The sequence below is a fragment of the Perognathus longimembris genome, chromosome 1 (assembly GCF_023159225.1).
Source record: "Perognathus longimembris pacificus isolate PPM17 chromosome 1, ASM2315922v1, whole genome shotgun sequence".
Lineage (NCBI taxonomy): Eukaryota > Metazoa > Chordata > Mammalia > Rodentia > Heteromyidae > Perognathus > Perognathus longimembris.
The window spans coordinates 153128656-153152466 of NC_063161.1; the positions used below are offsets into that span (position 1 = coordinate 153128656).

General features: G+C 41.6%; 1 protein-coding gene across 9 annotated transcripts in view; it reads right to left on the reverse strand.

Annotated features, from left to right (window-relative positions):
- Positions 1-23811, reverse strand: part of Dennd1a (DENN domain containing 1A) — a 453328-nt gene that overhangs the window by 178380 nt on the left and 251137 nt on the right. For all 9 annotated transcript variants that reach the window (XM_048342185.1, XM_048342167.1, XM_048342121.1 and 6 more), the window contains 2 exons: positions 23074-23174; positions 4029-4074 (listed from right to left, as the gene is read on the reverse strand). In XM_048342185.1, coding sequence (XP_048198142.1) covers positions 4029-4074; positions 23074-23174 — 147 coding nt within the window. The remainder of the gene's footprint in view (positions 1-4028; positions 4075-23073; positions 23175-23811) is intronic.

Sequence of the window (23811 nt, forward strand, 5' to 3'; positions counted from 1 at the left end):
CATTTGAAGTTTAAAAAATTCTGGCACATATGCAAAGGCATAATAAGGTGCCTATAGCTTTCAAGAAAAAATAAGACAGTCAAAAATAAGCCTTTTGCTGAATTGCCAGTAGGAAAACTAGTGTAGTGAGAGGAGATGGGCCTCCCCAACTCCTTCCTTAAAGAAGTCTCTTTGGCCCCAGGTTTGTTACAGCCCATGTTCCTGTGGGAAGCCTCAGGGGAAGTGACTCTAGCACTGAGGGACATGACACAACCAGACCAATCCAATTGGCAAACACAAGTAGAATTCTCTTAAGTCTGAGCTCAAATCCACGCAAAGAGATCAGGAAAGGAAATTCTCAAATTCAATAGCATGTAGGCTGTGTGGCATATGTAGAAAATGCTTCTTTGTTCAGAAAGCTGGCTCAAGCAAGGGTGGGGCAACTATTATTTTTGTTTTTCTTTTAGTGCTAATCACAAAAGAGTACAGCACAGTAAACTTGGCCAATCAATAGGGCCAAGGTTGATCTTGGCTAGTGCTTCCTGACCCTTATCAATAAAAGTCCTTCAAAGGTGGACAGACTTGTACCTGTATGGCTAAGTGCAACACTGTTACAAGTTTTAGCTTAAAAATATATGTATACCATGCACTGTGTGCTTTTCCACAAAAAGCCTTGCTTTACATTCCTTATAACAATGACAAAACTTACCTTTCTTGTTTCTACGCAAATTTATGACATTTGGTTACCTGCAAACAGTGAAGCCTGTTGGAGAGCTTCTAAATGTGCTCTGAGTGACAGCTTCCCATGCACTCACTGCACCCTTGTCAGAAAGCTGTGGCTAGGCAGTACTGCTTGCCTGGCATCTGCTAACACTGCTAAGGCCATCACAGTGACTGATGCACAGTCCTTGTTCCCAAAGAACTCATACTCCAAGGGATGATGGAGCGGGTCAGGGAGGCAAACAGCCACAATTCAGAGCAAGAAGTTCTATATGTAAAAGAAGACCAGATAGTGGATTTTTTTGAAGTGCCAGAGAAGGGCAGAAAAGGGCAGAGCTTATCCAAGCAGACTTGGCAATGCAGATCTACTCAGCTCAAGCACTGGTAACAAGCATTTCTGCAGTGGAGAGGCTGAAGGCGGGGCTGCAGTGGAGAAGCCATGGGAGGGGGGAGGAGCAGTTCACAGTAAGCATGGAAGGTGGGCTTCTATTCCATGTGGACACTGCAGACTGAATCCTGCATCATCTTTATACCTACAGAGCAAAGCTTGGAATGGAGGGGCCTCATGATGTTATCTAATGAATGAACAAGGTTGAACAAGGTTTGCAAAAAAAAAAGGAAGAAAAGTGTCAATGAAGGCAGTGAGGAAAAGAGTGAGAAGATACTTCAGAGACCTAGAGAATATTTAGAGAGAATAGACAGAGAAGAGGAGCACTCAGTGGGCCCCACTTCAGTGCTCCTGTAGGCAATAGTGCCATTCATAGGGACTGGAGCAGGGAGTGAAGTTGCTCAAGGTTTATGTGTGTTTACACAGCTAATACGTTGCTGGGAAAAGACATCAAGGTGAATTTCAATTGGTTCTAGGAACTTTGGACCTGACATTCAGAGAGAGGCAGAGCGCCATTAGAATCACAGTTAGGAGTCATGGACTAGGACTTGGTAGCTGAAGCATAAGTCTTAAACAAGAGACCTGGAGGGCACAGAGAGAAGAAAAGCTTATTAAGGCTAGACACTTAGGAGAGTGCCGAAGGTACTGGGACGTATACAATCAGTCTGAAAAAGCCTGTCCTAGAGCAGACTGGAAGGCAAGAGGGAATTGTGAACTATGATAGACCATATAATCTTCAGATTCGTGTTTCAAACTCTACAGCAACTGGCATAAAACGTCCATGAGAAAAGCATTCATTTTGTGTGTGTGTGTGTGTGTGTGTGTGTGTGTGCGCGCGCGCGTGTGCATGTGTGTAAATCCTAGGGCTTGAATTTAGGGCCTGACTGCTGTCCCTAAGCTTTTCTTTGCTCAAGGCTAGCCCTCTACTACTTGAGCCACAGCTCTGCTTCTGGTCGTTTTGGTGCTTAATTGGAGTCTCATGGACTTTCTGTCCAAGCTTACTTCTAATCATGAGTCTTGGATCTCAACCTTTTGAGTAGCTAGGATTAAAGGTGTGAGCCACTGGTGTCTAGCTTAGAAAGCATTCATTTTTTAGTTTTTCATATGGGTGCACTGAACAGAACCCCCCCAAACCTGACAAACAAAGGTAAAACACAGATGAAATTTCTTCTATCTGATTTAAATACATCCTCCAATATGTGTAGTCCATAAACTTGGTATTGCATATGCTTTGGGCTGATGTAGTTCATAAACTGGGTAGTCTATGTGCTTCAAGTTAGGTATAGTCCATAAAATAAGAACTGCGTGTGTTTGGGGCTGTGTATAGTCCATAAACTGAATACCATGTTTTGGGCTGGATATAGTCCACAAACTGGGTACTGTGTGCTTCAGGCTGGGTATAGTCCATAAATTGGGTACTGTGTGCTTTGGGCTGGGTGTAGTCCATAAACTGGGTACTGTGTGTGCTTTGGGCTGGGTGTAGTCCATAAACGGAGTACTGTGTGTGCTTTGGGCTGGGTATAGTCCAAAAACTGGGTACTATGTGTGCTTTGGGTTGGTTATAGTCCATAAACTGGGTACTGTGTGTGCTTCGTGCTGGGTGTAGTCCATCAACTGAGTACTGTATGTGCTTCGTGCTGGGTGTAGTCCATCAACTGAGTACTGTATGTGCTCAGGGCTGGGTGATGACAGGGAGGGACTGCTAACAGAATGGAGAAGCCACATGGCCATCCTGTCAAATTAGAAATTTGAGCAGATTTCTGTGGTCTATTTTGATCAAGATTCTCAATGTCAAACAAACAGGTTTTTCGATAACCAACTTGTTTCATTTTCGTAAGCACAATAGCACAGTGTGCAACAGTTAGTGGAGAAGCAGGTGGTCCTCGTCGACGTGAAATGAGGGGAACAGAAGAAGAGAAGTAGCACTTCCTTTAAAGCATGCAAAGCACCATCACAGGCCGCCATGGCTGTAGCTTTTCTCTAAGAGCTCAAATCCTGTGCCACTCAGCCAATCAGCCCCATCCCACTTTGCTCTAATACAAAGGTCTGCCTTGAGGTTCAAGTCTACAAACTAAGAACCCTTACACTAGCACAGAAAAGTCCTTTAAAATAACTGCTATCTAATTGGTACAGCCACACAGAAAGCAATCTGGCATCTGATTCCTAGCTTTGACCAAGCATTTCTACTTTAGGGATTCTATGCTAAGGAAATAAGTCAAAATGCAGATAAAGCCTTATGAATAAAGATGTTCACTAAAATGCTATTTATAATAGTGGAAAAAGTGATAAACAACCTAAGTGTCCAACAGTAGAAACTTGGTTAAGTTGTGGTATATCCAAATAGTAGAAATGACAGGTAGCAAATTGAAAATGACTGAGACTCAGAGTAGATAAAAACATGTAGAAATGCCATAATGCAAAGTGAAATAAAGACATAAAATTATATATCCCATATCAATTATGCACATTTATAAAAATACATATTCACAGAATAAAAATGAGAAGGAAGAATAGTAAAATGCTAACAGTGGCTCAATCTGGAATAATACGTTGGGGATAGTTTTAATTTATTTCTTCATATTTCAGTATCACATTTCCTACAATGAAAATGTAATACTGTTACAGCAATTTAGAATAAACATCATTATGAAAATGAATCACTTCCTCGTTCAAACTCTCAAAGAACCCTTTCTTCCTGCCTCTGTGTCCCTAACTCATTCACTCTGGAAAAGCCACCATCTCCAAGGAAAGTGGAAGAACTCGGAACACAAGGGCCAGAAAGAAGGGTCTAAGTCAAATCTCAGCTCTGTGCACCTGGGAGGGAAATGTATGTTGCTTCAATCTCTCTGTGGGTTGTGAATCCCGAGACTGCATTTTTCTACTCCACAAAGCGAAAGAAAACCCAATATCATGTGGTAGAGGAGAAAAGAAGCCAACTTACCTCCATTAAACTTAAATGGATTCCTATGAGGTAGGGCATGGGAGCACTGTGAAGAGAAACAGAGACACACAGCTGCTTTAATGTCTGTTGCTTCCGACAGAAAATTACAGATGGTTCACTATTTGGAGAGAAACTGTTTTAATAAACGTATGCACAGTTACATTTCCTTTCACAACAAAAATCCTAATATGACATTTTGTTCCCAAGCCTAGAAACTTCAGAAGAATTTCAAAATGCAGGCAGCACTAGAAACAGTATGGATAGCAGGAAGAGCATCAACTTCAACGTTGGTACTCAAATAGCGGTGAGGCAACTGTGTGTCCTCAGTCAGGTTACCTTTAAAATGGTCTACCGAGCTTGACACGGCATGCTGTTATTAGAATAAGAGAAAATGAGCTGGCACCCATGGCTCACGCCTGCAGTCTTAGCTACTCAGGAAGACTGCAGATTGAAGCCAGCATGGGCAGGAAAGTGTGTGAGACTCCTATTTCCAATAAACTACCAAAATGCCTGATAAGGAGCTGTGGCTCAAGTGGTAAAGTGCTAGCCTTGAGTAAAAGAAGCTCAGGGACAGTGCCAATCCTGAGGTTCAAGCTCGAGTACTGGCACAAAAACAACAACAAAGAATGAGACAAAATGTACTTCAAGTGACTAGTAGAGTTCCTGTTATAAATGGGAACTGTGATTGCCACAATTATAATGGGAAAAGGTTGTGGTCTAGCTTAACGGATTTTTAAAAAAAGATTTTTTCATCTGCTGAGCACAGTAGCTCAGGCCTGTCATTCTATTGCTAGGGAGGTGGAGATTAGGGGATCATGGTTTGAGGCCACCTCAAGGAAAGAAAAAAATCATGAGACTCCATCTCAACCCACTGGCTGAGTATGGTAGTATATGCCTGTTAGCCCAGTTGCTGGGGAAGAACAATGGCTGGACACAGAGGTGTATGCTTGGCATTTCCAATGACATGGGGAACCACAAGCAGGAGAATTGAAGGCCAGGCTGACCTGGACATAAAATGAAACTCACAAAAGTAATCAGGGCACAAGGAAGCTGGAGGTGTGGCTCAAAAGGCAGTCCACTTCCCTAGCAAACTAGAGGCCCTGAGTTCAATCCTCATCATTGCCAACACAAAAGAGACGTCACTTAGCTGTCCATTCTGGCTAAATAAGGTATTTGGAAAGCTACTGGCAAACTGCCCCACCCAAGTGGCACACATGCCATCCTGTGGCCTAACAGTTCATGAGGCCTCTACTCATTGCTTCATTCACAGGGCATCAGGTTCCCCATGTCAGTGACTGAGCAAAAGTGACTACAAAGTTTTTTAACCTAAGCATGCTGGAGTGACCAGTTTTTCCCCATTGTTTTCAGGGGCCTGAAATAGGGTACATAAAACTATTAATAGATGACTACTAATAATGCTCCCTACCAATGAAAAGTGCATTAGTGGTTATATCAACACCTTTAAATTCACCTTTTCTAATCCACATAATCACCTTGTAAGGCGGACATAATTCCTAGTTTACAAAGGAGGAAACAGACTAGAGAGTCATTCGTGTAAACCAAATGCCACAAAACCAAGAAATATCCTTGGGCCCAATGTGTGCGGATTCCTTCCTTCATGCCACACTGGCACTGGACTGCTCACCACCACACCATGGCTTTCTTGAGGCAGGGAATGATTGGCGACTTCTCCACATTTTATATTTTATACATTGTGCAGAGGTATTTTCTTTTTTATAGAACATTTAGATAAAACACCCTTGGGTCAGAACTGTGGGATCCGCAGTGGCAGCTGGGAGAGTCAAAGTGGGCAGGCAAGGATGGTTCCTTGGAAAGAGTTTGGGAAACAAGTAAGGAGGTAGGAGAGGTTTTTAAAAAATGGAATATTAAGGAGTTTAGGGGCTTGTTTATTTTGTTTTGTTTGTTTGTTTAGGAGGGTAGGTTTTATCCAGAAAGCAATGGTGAGGCAACAAAGCTTTTTAAACATCAGATGTACATTTGAAAATTGTTCAAACATTTAAAAATAGAAAGGGCACAATTCCCTCATTACTATTCAACAAATAAAATTCTTCAAGCAAAAATCATTCCCCAGAATATAAACTGTCTTAATACATATCTCAGCAGTCATGTATTTAGAAAACCTGAAAAAGTAACTTGAATATTAGCAGCACAGTTTGAGGACTATTCTTCTAGAAGACTTCTGTATTTGTTAATAGCCAAAGAAAGATCTATACGCACAACTACAGTGAAGGTAGAGTTGTGCTTTTCTTTCACATATTCTCTCCTTTTGTTTTGTTCATTTATTTATTTATTTATTTAGGGTATCTGCTGGGCATATTCAGCTTCTCTTTGCTTCTAAGAGCAGGGAAATGCCCTGTGATATTTTTCTCCCTTTAAACTGTAAACCATTAGCTTAGCTGCCAGCCACACAAACGCTCCAACTTCCCAGTGTGCCTGGCTCTGTTGTCCAAGTTTTTTTTTTTTCTTCAGTATATGCTGAAATGAATGTGTTTCTAATTAAGTAGCTTCAGGAACATGACAGCTTCAATGTCAAAAATACAAAGTCTAAACCCCGGCAGGAAGTCCTAAGACTGCAAATGTCTCAACGAGTGGAACATTGCCTAATGTAATGAAAGGAGGCAGGAAGAGCACAGAATTCCAGAAAAAATGGCCACTGATTAATGTGTCCAGAAGCACAGCTAAACAGAGAGTGGGAAGCTCAAATCTATAACATTTAGTTAAACCTTAGTTCTTACATGTAAGCATACAACTGATTAGTTACCATGAGTTTTAACTAGAATTTCAGAAATGAAACCCTAACTAACAAGTTGACATGCAGAAAAACACATTCAAATAACCGTGAGATAAAGGTGAATACTACCTACAGCCCAAGCTGTCTGTATAATTTAACCATAGGCTATTACTTGGAAAAGAAATATTTTCTATAATTTTAAATTGGTAGATTTTAATGGCATACCCTTTTATCCTGCAATAAAAATCAATGATACCCCAAATAGAGAAAAACAAAGCTTCATAGAAGTGAGTACAGATGGAAGAAGGGACAGGGGGGAGGGGTAGTTCTTTAGTTAGGCATTTTTTAAGCCCAATAATTTCCCAAAGAGTAATTATAGTTATCATAGAAATATAGTTTCTTAGCCAAGTATTGTTAGGACTACAACAGCTCTCTATTTAGAAAACATCTGAAACACGTTCATTTGAAAATCATGTGCATCCATGTTTTGTATGAATGTAAATGTATGGAGAAATACCTTTCCTGTTGTTATCATTTGCTTACAAAGCCTCAAATACTTCCAAGAATCTATGGCAATGTTACCCTGCAAATGTCTAATTACATTTCCTCAGTGTGGGGAAGGACTGGGAAGAAAAAGAGGCCTAGAGACACCTTAACACCTCAGCATGCCAAGGATGTACCTGGGTAATTCTAGGTATGTCCTGATAACAATTCCTATTGTCATTATGCCAGCATAATGACTGAAGTTTCATTCTCTTGGAAACCTCTTTTTTTAATAAGAAAAAAAACCATATTTTTTGTTTCTGTTTTTGGGGGAGTGTGTATGCTGGTCCTGGGGACTTGAACGAAGGGCCTGGATACTCTCCCTGGACTCTTTCACACAAGGCTAGCACTCTACCACTTTGAGACATAGCACTACTTCCTGTTTTCTTGTGGTTAACTGTAGATAAAAGTCTTCTAGACTTTTCAGAAGCCTGGGCTGGCTTCAAACCAGTATCCTCAGATCTCAGCCTCCTAAGTAGACAGAATTACAGGCATGAGCTACCAGTGCCTGCCCAACAAGGAAATACATTTTTGAAAAAAGATATCATCTCAATTTTGCCTTATACTTTTCTAATATCAGCCAACATAAATTGTTTTATATCTTTGAAATTAGCTGCATATATTTGATTGTGTTCTTATTGTCTACAGCAACTCTTTCCATACGTGTGCTACATCTTTGATTGCTAAAGACTATATAATATGCCATCAAATGAATCCTCTCCCTATAGTTAAACAGTAAGTCACTTATTTTCATTAATGTAATAAGCAATACTGCATTGACAATGAGCAACTTAACATGTATGAGCTCCAAGTAATTGACTTAGTAAGTCAGAGGGGTTAGGTCTGTTTTTGTTTTGTTTAATCTCCTGTTATATACTAACCAGGTATCTCTAAAAGGGGAATATCTGTCCAGTGCAAGGACTGGAAATAGCCAAGATATGCCTAGCACAGAGACAATGTCTGGTAGGCACTCAGTAAGCAACAGTCAAGCCCAAGGGGGTTGGTTCTCTGCAAGCCCACTGTGGCTGGCACCACTGGACCCATTCTTCTCATTCAGAGAATGGCTTCTTGTTCATGCTTCATTCTGCTGATAAGGATGGTGTCCAACATGCATGTACATAGGTTTCTGATTCACAAGCACATGCTCTCAGCATCCATTTACTCCCCTGTGAGTTCTGTGGGATTGTGCAACATTTTCTTCTAGAGGGTACCTCTCCTCCTTATTTTAATGTACTGACAAGGAAACAATCGTTTGTTCTTTCTGACCACTTAGAAATTTAAAAACTGTGTCTCACTCTAAGGCATATATTAAAAGGAAAACATAGTCAAATAAATTAGTAAGCTAATTCTAAAAGCTTCACATTTGCAGTCCGACTCATCTGAATCATTTTGTGATTCAGAGGCATCAATTTCCAAGGACAATTCAGTAACAAAGCAAAACAATAATTCACGTACTAAAATTATCTTCCTGTTTTAGGTCTGAGAAAGGACTTGGTCGAAGCTCCTCTCGAAAATATGAATGCAAAGATACTTGCTTCACCGATAGTTTCTCTGCTCTGGGCTCTTCAACAATCACAGCAACTTTTAATTTCAATGCTGAATCATACTGCCATTTTGAAGACATTTTAAATGGCAATTAAACACAACACATGCAGAACCAGCAATGCACATAATTAAATTAAAGCAATGATAATATTAACAGCTACAACCATATCTGTGTGCGGGCAGATCATGACAACTGCTTCACAACTGCTGTGCAGCCGACAGTGATTGTAGGATGCCATTGTACATCTCTGAATATAAGAATAAGGTCTACTATACAGGGTCTTTGTTCTCTGGGAATTACTGCACTCTCTGACTTCCTCAGTAACATCCTGGGAAACTGAAAGCTCCTCTTTCTTCCTGCTCCCCTACAGAGGAAAGGGATTCTGTTGCTGGTGTCAAGGCAGTAACAATATAATGACCTTTACCTGAAAGGTATCTTTATTTTGAATCCTAAGAGGGAAAGGAACTAATATTATTGAGTGACTATAACCCAGTCACTTTTATGCATTACATATATAATTCTCAAAGCAACTCCGCAAAATAGTGCTATTATCTACACTTTCAGATGAGGAAACAGGTTCAGAAAGGTAAAGAAACTTGCCCAAGGTCACATAACTAGTAAGTGGTAAAGCAATATTACAAACTAAGGGCTGTCAGCCTATGAGCCAGGCTGTGTTCATGACGTCCCACAGTTATACTTGGTACTTAAGACAAAAGGAAAGGAGTGCCAGTTTACCAAAAGGGCCTATGATGTACAGTATTTCTGGTACAGGTACAGGTAAGTCCTACATTCTGGGTTCATTCCTAGTAGTAAATAAGACATGCATATAGATCTGCACATTTATTAATGATCCTGCAGCCCCCATCCATTATGACTGCACTTCCACAATTTGTTTAATTCCTTTCCCCCAGATAACTAGAGCCCTCTTAATTATGTTCCCTTGAGGTGAGCTGCTACTAATTGGAAATGAGTCAGGTGAAATAAAAGAATGCTGGCGGTCCAAACACACAGAATACAGCTTCCTCAGACAAAGGTGGAGGGGGTGAAGACAGGTCCCACCTCCTGGCGGGCAAGCCCTCTTTGACGCCAGGAAGGAACACAGCCTTGGGCAGCCCAGGGATTTGAAAATCCATTGGGTCTCTTTTCTTTTCCTGGGTACAAATGCAGTTAACATCACTACTTACACATACCACAGCGCCCCCCACCCCCCTCCCGCCCACAGTCATACCACCTTCTTACCCAAGTACTTTTCTCAGCAGAGGGGGGCCCACAAGTTTTCCCTCAGTTTACTATTTTTAAAGGTAAGGAAAGCTTAGAAAGAGGCCTTATTCACTTGAGCTTTTTGCTTTCTTCCTTGTTTTTGAAAAGAAACAAAAGAATAAACACAGCTTGCCTTACAATTTTAAATTCTTCTCTAAATAATGAACTCTGGTTTTGTGAAGGAGGTCAAAGGACAAAAGAAAGGAGAAAGAACAAACAAGAACAAAGAACATGCGACATATCTTGTTGGGGAACAAAGTGCAGCTTTGGCCTTACTGAGGGTGACAGAGAGGCGCTCCCAAGGCTAGTGTGGTAACCAGGAGTGACAAGCAGTCACCAACCAGTGGCTGTGTGCTTGCCTCAAGTCACTGCCAGGCCAAGGCTGCTAGACATGTTCTCCCTGGATCCTTAATGTGGGAGCATCACTGGAGCCATAGTGCAAATGGAGAAGCCCAGAGAGTGAGTAACTCATCTGAGGTTATAGATCACAGGCGAGCAAAGACTAGAGCCCACACCTACCAGACTGAGGTAACAAGCTCATCATTTCCCAGGTTCCAATAGCCAAAGAAGAAGAGCAAAAGGAGATTCCCATTTTCTAAGGCCCAGAGTTCCCACATTCTAGCTGAGTAATCTCCCTACGGCTTTGTCCACCCCAGGTGTTATCTAATTTCATATGGCCTCAGAGCTCTTAGTCACATGATGTCCCCACAGGCCTTCCTTAATGCCCCATTGAACCCATACTGCCCACTTCTCATATGGCATCAGTGGTTGCTCACACCTCCCTTGCTCCAGGCTTCAGTTTGGGTGACCCACTGGGCACAAAGCAGATGTTAAGTTCAACAGTTACTGTCAGTCACAGAAAAGGTCTCTATGGCCTGTTTCCCAGAGTACCCCAGTGCTATGTGCAGGGCAGCTAAGACAGAGTTGTACCACTCCATGCTTAATGCATGCCAGACACCAAAGGCTGGACTCAGGGCCTTAGTTATCTGATCTCAGGGGATCCTCAAATAATCCAACTAATAATTTTTCCCCTGAAAAAGCTGTTCTCAGAAACTTGTCCAAAGTTTCCCTGTTAACCGTAACTCTAGCCCAAATTCTACTTCAATGCTTCTTCCACTGTCCTCACTTCATAGTGGCTTCTCTGAAACATTATGCTACATTTAGCAAAAATAGTTATTTGACAGTTATAGTAAAAAACAAAACAGCTACTAGGTCCATCAGAATAAAAGTATGCTTGCTTGCTTTACTAGCTGGAACTGATTCTTTTTTTTTTTTTGTCTAAGCAATTTATATGAATATGTTCAGTATAATCCCAAAAGTAGGAAAAGAATTAGGGGCAAAAGGAAAAAACAATAAGGTCAATACTTGAGTGTCATGCTATGATATCTACTGATGGCTCTGAGCCCTCTGGCTGCCAAACCCAAAGAGAGATATGAGATCATAAAGTGACCTGTGGAATCCACAGAGGAAAATGAACTGCAGTCAGCTCTCCTACACACAGGTTCTATATCCATGGATCCAACCAACATGGATCAAAAATACTCTAAAAATAAAAGTTCCAAAAAAGCAAAACTTGAATGTGCTGCATGCCGAGCACCATGTAGCACCTCCAGCTGTGCCCTCCCACCACTTCACAGACCCCCTCCCCCTCAGTCTCTCTCTAGCACTCATTGTCTGAGCACTGCTTGCAGTGCATCCCATTCGAATATCGTGTTCCTAGGCTTGCTAATAGTTGTTTCAGTGCTGCTTTATCTCATTATTCCCTAAACAATACACAGTAACTATTTACAAGGCATTACACTGCATTAGGTGTAAGTAATATAGAGATGATTTAAAACGTAGAGGAGGATATGATATGCACAGGGTTATATACAAATATTGCAATGTTTTATACAATGGAATTGAACATCTATGGATTTTGCTACCTGTGGGGGTTCTGAAATGGAGAGAAGTACTGGTCAGAAGTTTGAATTTTAAAAAGGCTAGAGGGGGGCTTATCATATGCTGGTCAGTCAATGAATATTATCATATATCAGGCACCATATTGGGCTGGGGAAAGAGGAAGGAAAACAGATCTGATCCCAGCCTATTTGAGGCCTACTAGCAGCAGATGAAATAAGTACATCATGTGCACACACTGCTGCACAAGGAGACTCAAAGGTGCTGTGGTATGTAAGACAGGAAGTACTGAGGTGACCTCATTGCATCTTCACAGCGGAATCTATAGCTCAAAGAGGTTAAGTGACTTAATAAAGGCCATAAGGTTGGTGGGAGGCACAAAATAGGGCTTGAAAAGCTTAAGTGTTATAAATGCCATCAGTTAAACTTTTCTTTGGGGAAATGGTATTTAATTTCTTTCCTTGCTTCCAATCCAACCCTCTCCAGTTTTTGAGCAATAGCAGAGTATGAGGACCTGTGAGACCAGGAACAATTCTAGATTGGGAGAAGAAGGGAAGATCACCTGTTTCTGTGTGTAGTTTCCGTAGGCCAGAGCACAAGGAAGGCCTCTGACAGCAGAGGGGGCTCAGTGTGAGGTGAGCTGAGCTGGATGCTGGGGATGGCTGCTAATGCAAGACACATGTATATCACTGGTACTGGTCAGTGAAAGCAAGCAGAGGGAGGACATAGTCCTAAGTGTGGCTCTAAAGCTCCACAGGATAACCAATGAAGGAGGGGGGACACATACCTTCCAGAGTCCTAAGCCACTTGTCCCAACTGAAATGAACCCAAGTTACGAAGATAATGCCTGGGTAAAAACCTAGAAAGGTCAACATCAAAGCCTGAAGTAGGCCGCCCTTTTGTGCCTCCTCAGTCTACCGGAAGGAGACAGACGCAGAAAACATCAGGAGGGGCTCCATGGCTGAGACCACTGCAGAAGGAGAAGTTAATCATAGAGTAAAGGTCAGGAGACAGGGTTCGCAGAGGCCACAGAGAATTCAACCAGAGCTAGCTGGAAAAAACAAGCAAACAAAAAAACACCTCAGATTGGGATCCACCAGCAGCCCGGGAACTCTTTCTAGAAATACAGAAATGAATTAGATACAAAACAAATGAGAAGAAACAAAGAGAAAGAGGCTTATAGAAGTAAATAAAGACTATTTAATGCAACTGGTAATAATAAGAAAAGATTTTCTCTTTCTTTTTCCAGTACAAAGACGATCCATATGCCAAGAATGCTTAGCATCCAGTGACCTTTTTTTGGCCTAGCTTCTCAGTTCAAATGTTCAAAGAAAAGAGCCTAGCACCAGGATAGTGCTTCACACATTTTTCCTGGTGCCAGAAGCGGAGAGAGGCAAGAATACTTGTCTGAAAATCCCTGGCATGAGGTGACTTGCTCCAGTGCTGCTGCCTTCTGGAATCTTGATGTTTATATGGTCGGTGGCTCCTAACTTACTGTGACCCATGGTTCCCAATAGGTAACTAGAATGTTTTTGCTGAAGAGACTACTACATTGTACCTCAGAAGTTCTAGAGTTTTCTAAGGATTGTATCTAAGCCAGGCTGCAGGCTAGGGAGGACTGAGAAATTACATACAGATTCTGTCATGAAAAACTGGGCAAGTCAGCAGAAGGTAGAGAATGAAGGCTGGTCAGAAGCTAGGAGATAAGCCATTTCTCCCTCCCATGCAGCAAGTGGACAGGGAGGAGGTCACCCTTTTGTGCCTCCCCAGTCTACTGGAAGGAGACAGACTCTGAAAACATGATGAGGGGGTTCCATGGCTGAGGTTACTATAGCAACACAAGTTAATCACAGAGTAAAGGTCAGGACCTGGGTCTACAGGTTCAGATACAGAATCAAGAAAATGAAAGACCATCAGGATGGTTAGGGTGCAGTCAGGAAAGCACCACGAAGGCAGATGGATGAGAGCCAACAAACTCCATCTTTTAATTTGGAAAGAGTGGTTTCTATGTTTTTTGTTGTTAGATTTGTTTTTCCTGTCCTGGGACTGACCTCAGGACCTTCATACTGTCCCTGAGCTTCTTTAGCTCAAGGCTAACACTCTGCCATTTGAGCCACAGCACCATTTCCAGCTCTTTCTATGATTCTGAGGAATCAAACCTAGAGCTTAGTACATGTTAGGCAAGCACTCTATCTCTGAGCTACATTTCTTTCTGCGAGTGCTTTCTCTTACTCTGGTATGGTCTGAAGATGGGCTGTCTCACTGAACTTTAGATTGAGGCAATTCCTTAATGTAAAGATGTTGGGAAGTGTTTGGGTGATGGGATTGGAGCTTACCTGGAAGAGAGGGGATCTAGTCAGGACTTCCCCCTTATATGGAAGAAGAGACGTTGTGTCTTTAGTGTGCCTGATGATCACAAAGTGTGTGTGTGTGTGTGTGTGTGCGTGCACACACACAAACTTGTACACTGGCTGAACAAAGAAAAATGATAGATTGAGTAAATCCGGAAGACAATTTTCTCAGAAGTGTGCAAAATTTCTTCCATAGGCTCTTGGCACTGTAAGTTTTGGGGGCTGCTGAAGGAAAGAAAGGCCACATCAGCATTAGGTTGGGTTACTTTCATCACCTAATAACTTCTTTTTAGTTATCTATTTGGTGCCAGACTGTATTTTTAGCCATATTCTTGGATATTATTTTGTAGATAAAGAAAATGAAACTCAGAGGAAAAAGGATATAACTCACCCATGTTACATATTAAGTAGAACCAGAGCTAGGACTTGGACTTTGACTTCCAATCTGGACCTTCTTCTCATCTCTCTATTTAAACATCAGGGTTGAGTTTAGCCAAACCTTTACTCAGGATTTACTCAGTAATCTGTAATTTTTCGCTGTTCAACTACTTTCTGATCATCAGGTACCCAAAAGATAGAACTTCTCTTCTTCCATAAGGATAGGAAATCCTGATTTTGGTTCCCTCTCTTCCAGGTGAACTCCTATCATAATAGTATCATCCCCTGAGTACTGGACCACTCTTAGTCACTTGCTATTTCTTAGCTTAAAAAACAAACCAACAACAAAACCCCAATATCCACTCTACTCTTTTGCTCTCACCTAAACATGTGAAATCCTCTGTGGAGTAGTGTTTTCTATGAGACAAAACCAGCAACAAGCTCCTTATATCCCTCTGCCTAGAGCTGGGGACATAGCACTCATAAGTACATGCTGCAATACAGAAACGATAGACTGCTCTTGTGTCTGTTTTGGAATGTTTTAAAATATCCAAAATTGGGTATACAGAAGGGAATTTTAATCACATCTGTTCACCTAATCCATTTGCATCCTACCTGGACATTGATGTGTGTGTGCACACGCATGTGTGTGTATGTATACACATATATACATATATACACACTTGTACACAATACATTAACATATACTGACTGCATATACATGAGAATGGTCAGAAATAACAAAAAAAAGAACCACAGAACTTACTATTTATGGAGACCCTCCTTTGTGTTAAAAGTTACTCTTACTCCTCTTGGTCAGCTCAGAGAGGCTCAGTGACCCCAAAGCTACTATGTAGAAAAGCCAGAGTCAAAGCTAGGTTTTTCTTTTCCTACCACCACACCTGCACTTGATTTTTGTCTCTGCCACCAAGAATATCTATGATTCTAGTTAACTCAGCATTAATGTTCTCTCATTGCAAAATCTGATCGTATCAATGAAGACATTGATTAGAATGGACCCAGCTGTGCTTACTAGAAGTCACTTCACAGCTATGTCTGGACTGATACCCACATGGACAAGGGCACCCTGTGACTCAATGTATTCTAGAGTATTTCCTAAAAATCCTAGATGGAACAGAATCATGCAGCAGGTAGGGTTGACTCAGAACCCTACATATAGCACAGGAAAGAGCCGAGGGTTAGTATCTCTCAAAGAGAATCTGAACATCCCTGTGCTGCAAGAAATGGCTTTTACAATGCCATGAAATATAATGCATTTCACAAGCTCAAGTGCAAAATCTAGGCTTTAGTTCTAACATATCCTATTTAACTTTGCCATTCAATCTTGATCACAGAATGTATCAGAAGTTATCTACAAATATGGCTCTTGACCTGGCTGACTTTTTGCTGGGCTGGCAAAACATAAATTTGTCTTAATCCTCTTTGAAAATATGTGATCATAAAAGTATGTTAATATGAGCCTAGTAAAATCCAAATATACAAATTCACCTTGTGAGATGGTTTGGGCTATTTAGGTCTACTTCAGAGGGAAGCATGGAGAAAAAGGAATTTACATGTGAAATACCCTATCACTTCTACTGGGACTATTAATTTGCAAAATTTCATTAGTATAGTACCTGGTCATAATATGCTCTATAAATGTTTGTTGAGTGAATGTATAATTAACAAATGACAATGTATATCTACAATAAGCAAAACATCAAGAAGACTATATGAAGATTTTTTCCCCACAAAATCTTGGGGATTAGTACAACTCATTCTCTGACACTTCACAGTATATTAGTACGAAAAGGCTTAACATCTGGTAGCTCTGCATTCTAAGCTCCATTATTTCTTAGCTACATGACAATAAGTCACTACACTTCCCTGAGCTTCCATTTCCTGATAGTAATTTACAACTCAATTTTGAAGGTATGTAGTCACTTTTAGAAAGAGCTTGCTACACACACTTCTCAAAACAGTGGATGATGATGATGGACAAGGCTGATTCTCATCAGCAAGTTAATCCTCATGTCCTAGAAATGGAAAGGCTTTCCCAGTATTGGCCAAGGTCAGAGATGCCATCAGCCAAGATAAGGGAACATTTTTGTTCTCACTTTCAAAGTCAAGGGAATGGCATAGATCTGAAGTAGAAAGGAACCAGCAGCACATGTTTTTAAATATTCATAAGGGCTGGAAATGTCTTACTCCTTTCGTTTTCTCTGCCATCTGCTTTTGTTTCTTTTCTTTTCATTCTTATGCCACAGCTGCAAATGAAAACAACCATACAATAACTCAAGTTAAATAAAAAAAATCAAAATAAAAACAATCTGAAGAAAAAGAGAAGATGAATTATAAAGTCTTCCCTGAGCTCTGAAGACAGTAGAAGCAAGATTAACATTTGATATGAGTTAAACCTTCTGGAGGCTAAAACCCATGCCCCATGCTTTTGGTGATAAGAGCAATCACAGTAAACAAATGGCTCCTACAAGCTACTTGGTGACTAACACCTGTGATTCCTATAGCCACTCCTTTATGTAGGCTAATTATGCCCATTTTACAGAAAAAGACGTTGCAAGGGCAGAGAGGTAAAATTGGCTTTTAATAGTGACATAGTCAATAAAAGATGAGACTAAGATTTGAATCCAAACCTTAGCTCTTTCTACTTTGACACTCTCAAAATGGGAAGGGACATGAAAAAATTAACTCGGGAAATATTTAAGGCAAACCATTTGTACTAAACTGATTATTCAGATAATTAAAGACTGTGATTATAGCTCTAATTAAAGTTAACTCAGATAATTGGTTGTTGTATTTGTGAATGTGCAATTAGAGTCTTCCACATAATTGCAGGGTGTTCAGTATCATACTTTCATTTATTAACTGCATGTCAACTAGAGCTTTGCTCAAGTGGTCACTGGTCTACCAAAGACTGTGATACAGCTTTTTTTTTTTTGGGGGGGGGAGTTCCTGGGCCTAAGGACTATGACCTGTGATACTAACAGCAGGGGCTGAGCCCCATTTGCCATGTCTTTGTCTGGAGGTCAATGAACACCTCATCATCAAGCACAATGTGAAAAGCTCTTATGGCCTACACTGTTGTCCTGAAAACTCTGAGCAGCATGTACCTGAAGAAAAACTGGCAGCAGTGGTCCTCATGTGTTAATTACACTTGCGAAGTCTATTATGCATAGAAAGGGCACCTGCTGGCAGTGAAAATGACTAGAATCCACCCTTCCTGTGCAGTGAGTAAATTGAGAGTTCATTTCTACAGGAGATAATAGTTTTCAGATTCCATTTCTTGTATCCCCTGCAAGGGGACGTACTTAACATTTAAATCATCTGCAGAGGAACAAACCTCCCTCAAATTTGCATGTTTCAGGCTCCCAGCATTTTACTTAAAATGCTAGTTATCCCTGCTGGCTCTTACCACCAAGGATGAAAAGCAAGGTGGTGAGGAGTCCCAGAGCACAATAGAATAAAGCTCTGAGCATTGACTCAAATTTCATGACATTTGTAGTTTCTGCCCAGAGTGGTAGCAGCAGGCTGAAGGTGATCAAATTAACCCTTGATTGGAGGTTCTGGGTTTTTTTTCCTCTTAGGGTCTTTCATTCATTTTTACATTGTACAGTTAACAGACATCAATTCCCACTGGCTTGTAATCATCCTTTGGTCAGATGTTTTCTTTTGTGACAAGAGACCAGGAGAGAGATGGGTATCATATAACCAATACAGGAGAGTCTGAACTTTGGTTCTCTCGAATGGTGGCCTGGTAGGATGAGGGCTCAGCAGCATTCCCTGCCCAACACCATGCTTTCAGTAGGCTGGTGACTCTGTTCTGGAGAGCGGTGGAATCAAAGGACACTGGGTCAACTTTCACAGGAAACAATAAACCACTATCAAATCCTCTAAGCTAACAAGATTGACAGATGATGGCTAGAATAAATAACTGGCTAGAATAAACACTGACTGTTTGCAAGAGAAAGTTTTCAGAGATGAAAAAAATGCTTCTTCATTAGAGACATACTTGCAAATACAAAAAAAATAAAGTAAAAGGCAGGCTGCAATCTTCTGTTTCTATCATAAGTCGTTGTTAAATATTTGGGTGCATATGCAAACATCTGCTTCTTTAAGACATCTAATTTTTATGGTGTCTCTACATGTGCATAATTCTTGCTTGTTTTTATAAAAACAGAATCAGACACACACAGTGTCTACACTGGGGAAATTTGCTGAACATCTTGGAGTATTGGTTTACTGATCTGTGAAACAGAGCTAGTAACACCTGTTTCACAGGGCTATTGGAAGAATTAAATGAGATTATAGATGTAAAAGAGACAGAGCAGTAGTTGGGGCTTAGGAAACAGCCCCCAATGGCAGGTCCTGTAATGTCTCCATGGTCCTGGAGCACCAGTTTTAAATTAGCTCATAATTTAGTAACCAAAACTTTCCAAATAATGGAAAGGCAGAGTCATGCTATTTAGCAAAGGAACTACATCCACTTTCCCAGCTGTATCATCTGAATACAGAAACACTTCTGTCTGAATGCAAAAAATAGGACTTGTGGGCTGTCTCTCCTAGTGGTACTCAAGGCCGCCCTTTACCACATTGTTTCACTCCATGTGGGAGAGTCTGAGACATATTTCTGTGGAGAGGCACTTGTGTCTATGAAGTGGGGCACTGCCTAGGAGGCTGTTGACATCTGTATGGCAGGGATTGCCAGCAGGTGCTCTTTACTGAGAGAGCCAAGAGAGCCAGAATAACTAAGTGTGTCTTGGGATACGTATGTTCCCTTTCTCTTCATCTCCTTTGTTTCCCCATTTCTCTTGCAGTCTCCCTACCACTTCTTTATCTGGGGTGTGTATTTTTTTTCTTTCCCTCTCTCTTCCCCTCTAACTCCCCAGTCTTCTTCCTCTCTGGCCTTCTACCCAGTGCCTCAGCCTTTTATCCAAACAGGTACATAGCTGGGAAATAAACCTAAGAATTTGTTCAGACACTCAAAATGAACAGCAAAGAAGCTAGATTTAGTTTGAGGAGTAGGACAGTTGAGCACACCCTCTGGAGACAACTCCCAGGCCATGTGGTCAGTGGCTTCTCACAGACGACTGCTCCTTTGTCAGGGTGAGGTGGGGTAGGATGTTTAGAAAGGGAAGGGATGGGTAATGACTGACAGGCCTTGGGACAGGGAAGAAAGCAATTGTGGGAACTCAGTCTATATAGCCTCTCTCCATCCCTGAATCTGGAGCTTGATGGGCAGAGGCAAAAAAGAGAGCAAGCTGAGGGCCAGTGGCAGCACCATCAACATTCTAGTGAGTCCTGCTGACATTGCCTTTAGACTTCCTCCTGCAGTATCTGCCCACTGGGTTGCATACAGAGGACCCAGAACCCAACAGCTCCCCACTGGTGGGTTGTAGCAGCTTAGTGTGCCTGTCTTCAGTACTTAATTACCTGTTTCTTTTCTGATTGAGCCTGACTCTTATCATGGTCTTTGTAGCACAGAGCCCAAGACATGGCATCAGCAAATATCTACCTCACTGAAAGTCACAAAGGTCCAGCAGAATCAAGAAGGCAAGAAAATCCAAAGGAGTTGTGAAGAGGCATGAAAAGGAGAAAAAAGGTGGTGAGGAGCACAATGTGACAAAGACACAAAAGTAGGGCTGGCTAATGAAGGAAGTAATAATCAGAGGGGAGAATTTGAAGCAGAGACATGGGAAGGAGGGAAGTTTCAGATGGGGTGGTGTTACTCTGCTGTGTGGCTGAGAGAGCTCTACAGTCTATAAAGTGCTTTTATAATACTATTGTTTAGGAACACTTTAGGAAATACATTTTTGCATTTTTAGCTCTCTAAAGACAAAGGCAGAGATTCAGACAGGAGAAGTCACTCTCTCTAAGCTACACAGCCAGGCCTTAATGAAGATGAGACAAAGAACTGAATGTTGTCCTGTCAGCCCAGCCTTGTTTGTGCTACTTCGTGGCCTCTCTGAAGGAGAAGCTACCTCTGTACAAGATGATAAATAGCATCAATGGGAGCTCAAAGGGAGGAGACACCCCCAGCGTGGTTTCTGAAGCTACTGGGGATGGAAGGGAAAGTCGTGGAAAGGAGATGGACCTAAGACAAACCAATGGCACTGGCAGGCACTGTGTTAGAAGAAAAGGATAAAGTAGAGCTGAGCTGCACCAGACCATGGCAGTGGGGACAGGGATCTAAGATCTTCACTTTGACCTAGGAGCAGAGGCAGAAGCTGCCAGTGAAAAGCGTTTAGCATTCCATGGAGTCTGGACACATCAGAGAACTTGGATAGGGGAAGAGAGTCCTGGGACCCTCAATATTTAGTGGCAAATAAGGTAGATTGATGATGAGGGCTTTATATCCTTATCTTTTCCTATCTTCAAAACTATCAAATCTACCTACTCCAGAAAGGATTAAAAAAAATAAAGTCTACACCAATGGTACCTGGAAGACATCATTAATGGATAATTATTTCTAAAAGAAACCAAGGTATAAAGAGACATAGTGAACCAAATGTGGAGTCCAAACACCTAATGGATCATTATGACACTGAAAATAAGCTGGGATTACACACTGCCCTTTAATCTCATCAAAGGTGGGAGAAAGGCATGGATAAATGACTCAGTTTAGCTGGGTACCAGTGGTTCATGCTTGTTACTTTAGCTGCTCAGGAGGCTGAGATCCAGAGGAACACAGTTTGAAATAGCCAAAGCAGAAAAATCCACAAGACTCCATCTCTAAAATAACCAGCAAAAAGCTGGATAGGAGGCATGGCTCAAGTGGTAAGAGCACCAGCTGAGCATGTAAGCTGAACAAATCTGAGGCTCTGAGTTCAAACCTTGGAATTGATAAAAAAAAATCCAGCTTGATCAAAAAAAGATATATACTAAAAAGAGAAACAGGCCATCTAATTTAGTGCTGTGCTCTAGAGATGGTCACTGGTTTTTATTTGTTGGTCCTGAGCAACATCCAGGAAGAGGGTGAGCCCAACATATTCAACCCAGGGGTGACTATGGAATGCCTTTAGCTTCCCAGGACTGCGTGGCTACCTGGGTATGCTTTTTTAGTGAGATAAACAGCAAATCTTAGGACTGACCTAGATAGACTTCATCTCCAACCAACGGTGAATGTTTTGAATCCTGTGTTCTTAAATGAGGGCTACAAGCTCTCACATGGATCACTTTCTCCTGAAGTACTGGATTTCTGGCAGGCAGTGAGTGCCTTTACACACACACACACACACACACACACACACACACACACACACACACACACACACACCCTTGGCTCCCTTATCAGCATCTGCAGACATGAGTTTTAATGACATTATACTAGAGAAATAAGTTTTTAATGAGGAAAACAGATTCAAATCGGCCACTTAGAGCCCTCTTTTCCAGGCAGTAAGCTACTAAAGAGAGATGGTGAGTTCATCCTCACCATGGCTCAGGCTTGAACCAGGTACTTCCCACCGGCAACCTCTTCTAGCTGGAGTACTTAGTCTATTACCTCATTTCATTGCTATGCAATTTTTTTCCTACAGGTGAGGAAATAAAGTCTTGGGCCAAATGACTTAGTCAACTCCAAATTTCCCTTACTTTCCCTCCACTTAAACTCATTTACTAAATAGAAAAGTTTTCATCTAAAGGAACTTTAGAAAGCTGGGCATCATTGGCTTATGTTTGTAATTCTAGCTACCAAGGATTCTGAGATCTGGGTATCAAGGTTCAAAGCCAGCCTGGCAGGAAAAGTCCTTCATTCTTATCTCCAATTAACCACCCAAAAGCAGGAAGCCGAGATGTGGCTCAAGTGGTAGAGCACTAGCTTTGAGCACAAAAGCTCAGGGAAGACACGGGGGTCCTGAGTTTAAGCCCCAGGGCCAGCACAAACAAAAAATTTAAAAACCCCAAAACTCTAGAGGGTTTCAAATCTGGCTTATGCTCCCAAAGATGAGGGTGAGTATGGCAGGAAGTGCCCGGACTAAAACGTGAAGCCCTTGAGGATCTGGATTGTTCCTGTCTCCAGGTTCCAATTTGTGTTGAGAAAAAAAAAAAAAGGCACACAACCTCTTGATGTTTTGCTCTCTCCACACTGAAAAAATGGGGAAGGTGTTACCTTTAAAACATACACTAAGAATGGTATTACCTGTATGACAGCTGTTGGGAAACAGAAGGGCTATGTCGTCAGATACCCCCAAACATGAGCATATTTAACTGGAGTAGCCCAGGGCAATAGCAAGTTACAGCCGTAACATTTCCTGATGCATTACTGGAGGAGGAAGAGTGGGGAGAAAGTGGGTAGCATCTTACCAGCAGTAGTCCAGCAGGTGTGGAGGCAGCACGGGGATGTACACGTGCTGCCAGTACATGGGGTAGAGCATTGCGGCCGAGCCGTGAATACAAGCAGTCAACTGCAACAGAGCAAAGCAGAGATTAAGAGATAAGAACCTAAAGTGAACAAGTATTATCATCGGGTATCAGTGTCAAATAAGTAAGTCCTTATCCACATATTTGAAAGTGTGAACTGAGAGGTCTGGAAGAGTCATTCTAAGTTAATTTACCCTAATGCAAATTTATTTATAACAGCTTTCTTTTCAAAATATCTACTTTCCCCCCACGGATTATAAAGCTAATGCAAGACTGGGGTATAAACTCTGTGTTGAGTACTTACCCACATAAACAAGACCTCGAGTTCCATTCCATTGCAAAGGTTTTATTTAGTAAAGAGAAAAGTAAAAGCCACTCAGGAGAGTGAGCAGAAGTTCCTGGAAACTGGTTGTCCTTAGCTAACTTCAAAAACAACGAAGTCACTGGAATAATAAATATCCTGATCAGTTTTATTTAACTACGAAAGGGAAGGAAGGCAGGGGTTTACAACTAAACTGGATGGCCAGGAGTGAAAGGCTCAAGCCCTGGAGGTGCTCCCATGCCTTAAAGCACTAGGTGAGGTCAGAGGCACAGCCTCACCCAACCTCAGCCTGCTCCTCTGAGCTGCCTCTGCATCCTCTCTTGGTCTTTGGCAGGAGCATCTCCATCTTGGGATTTCCT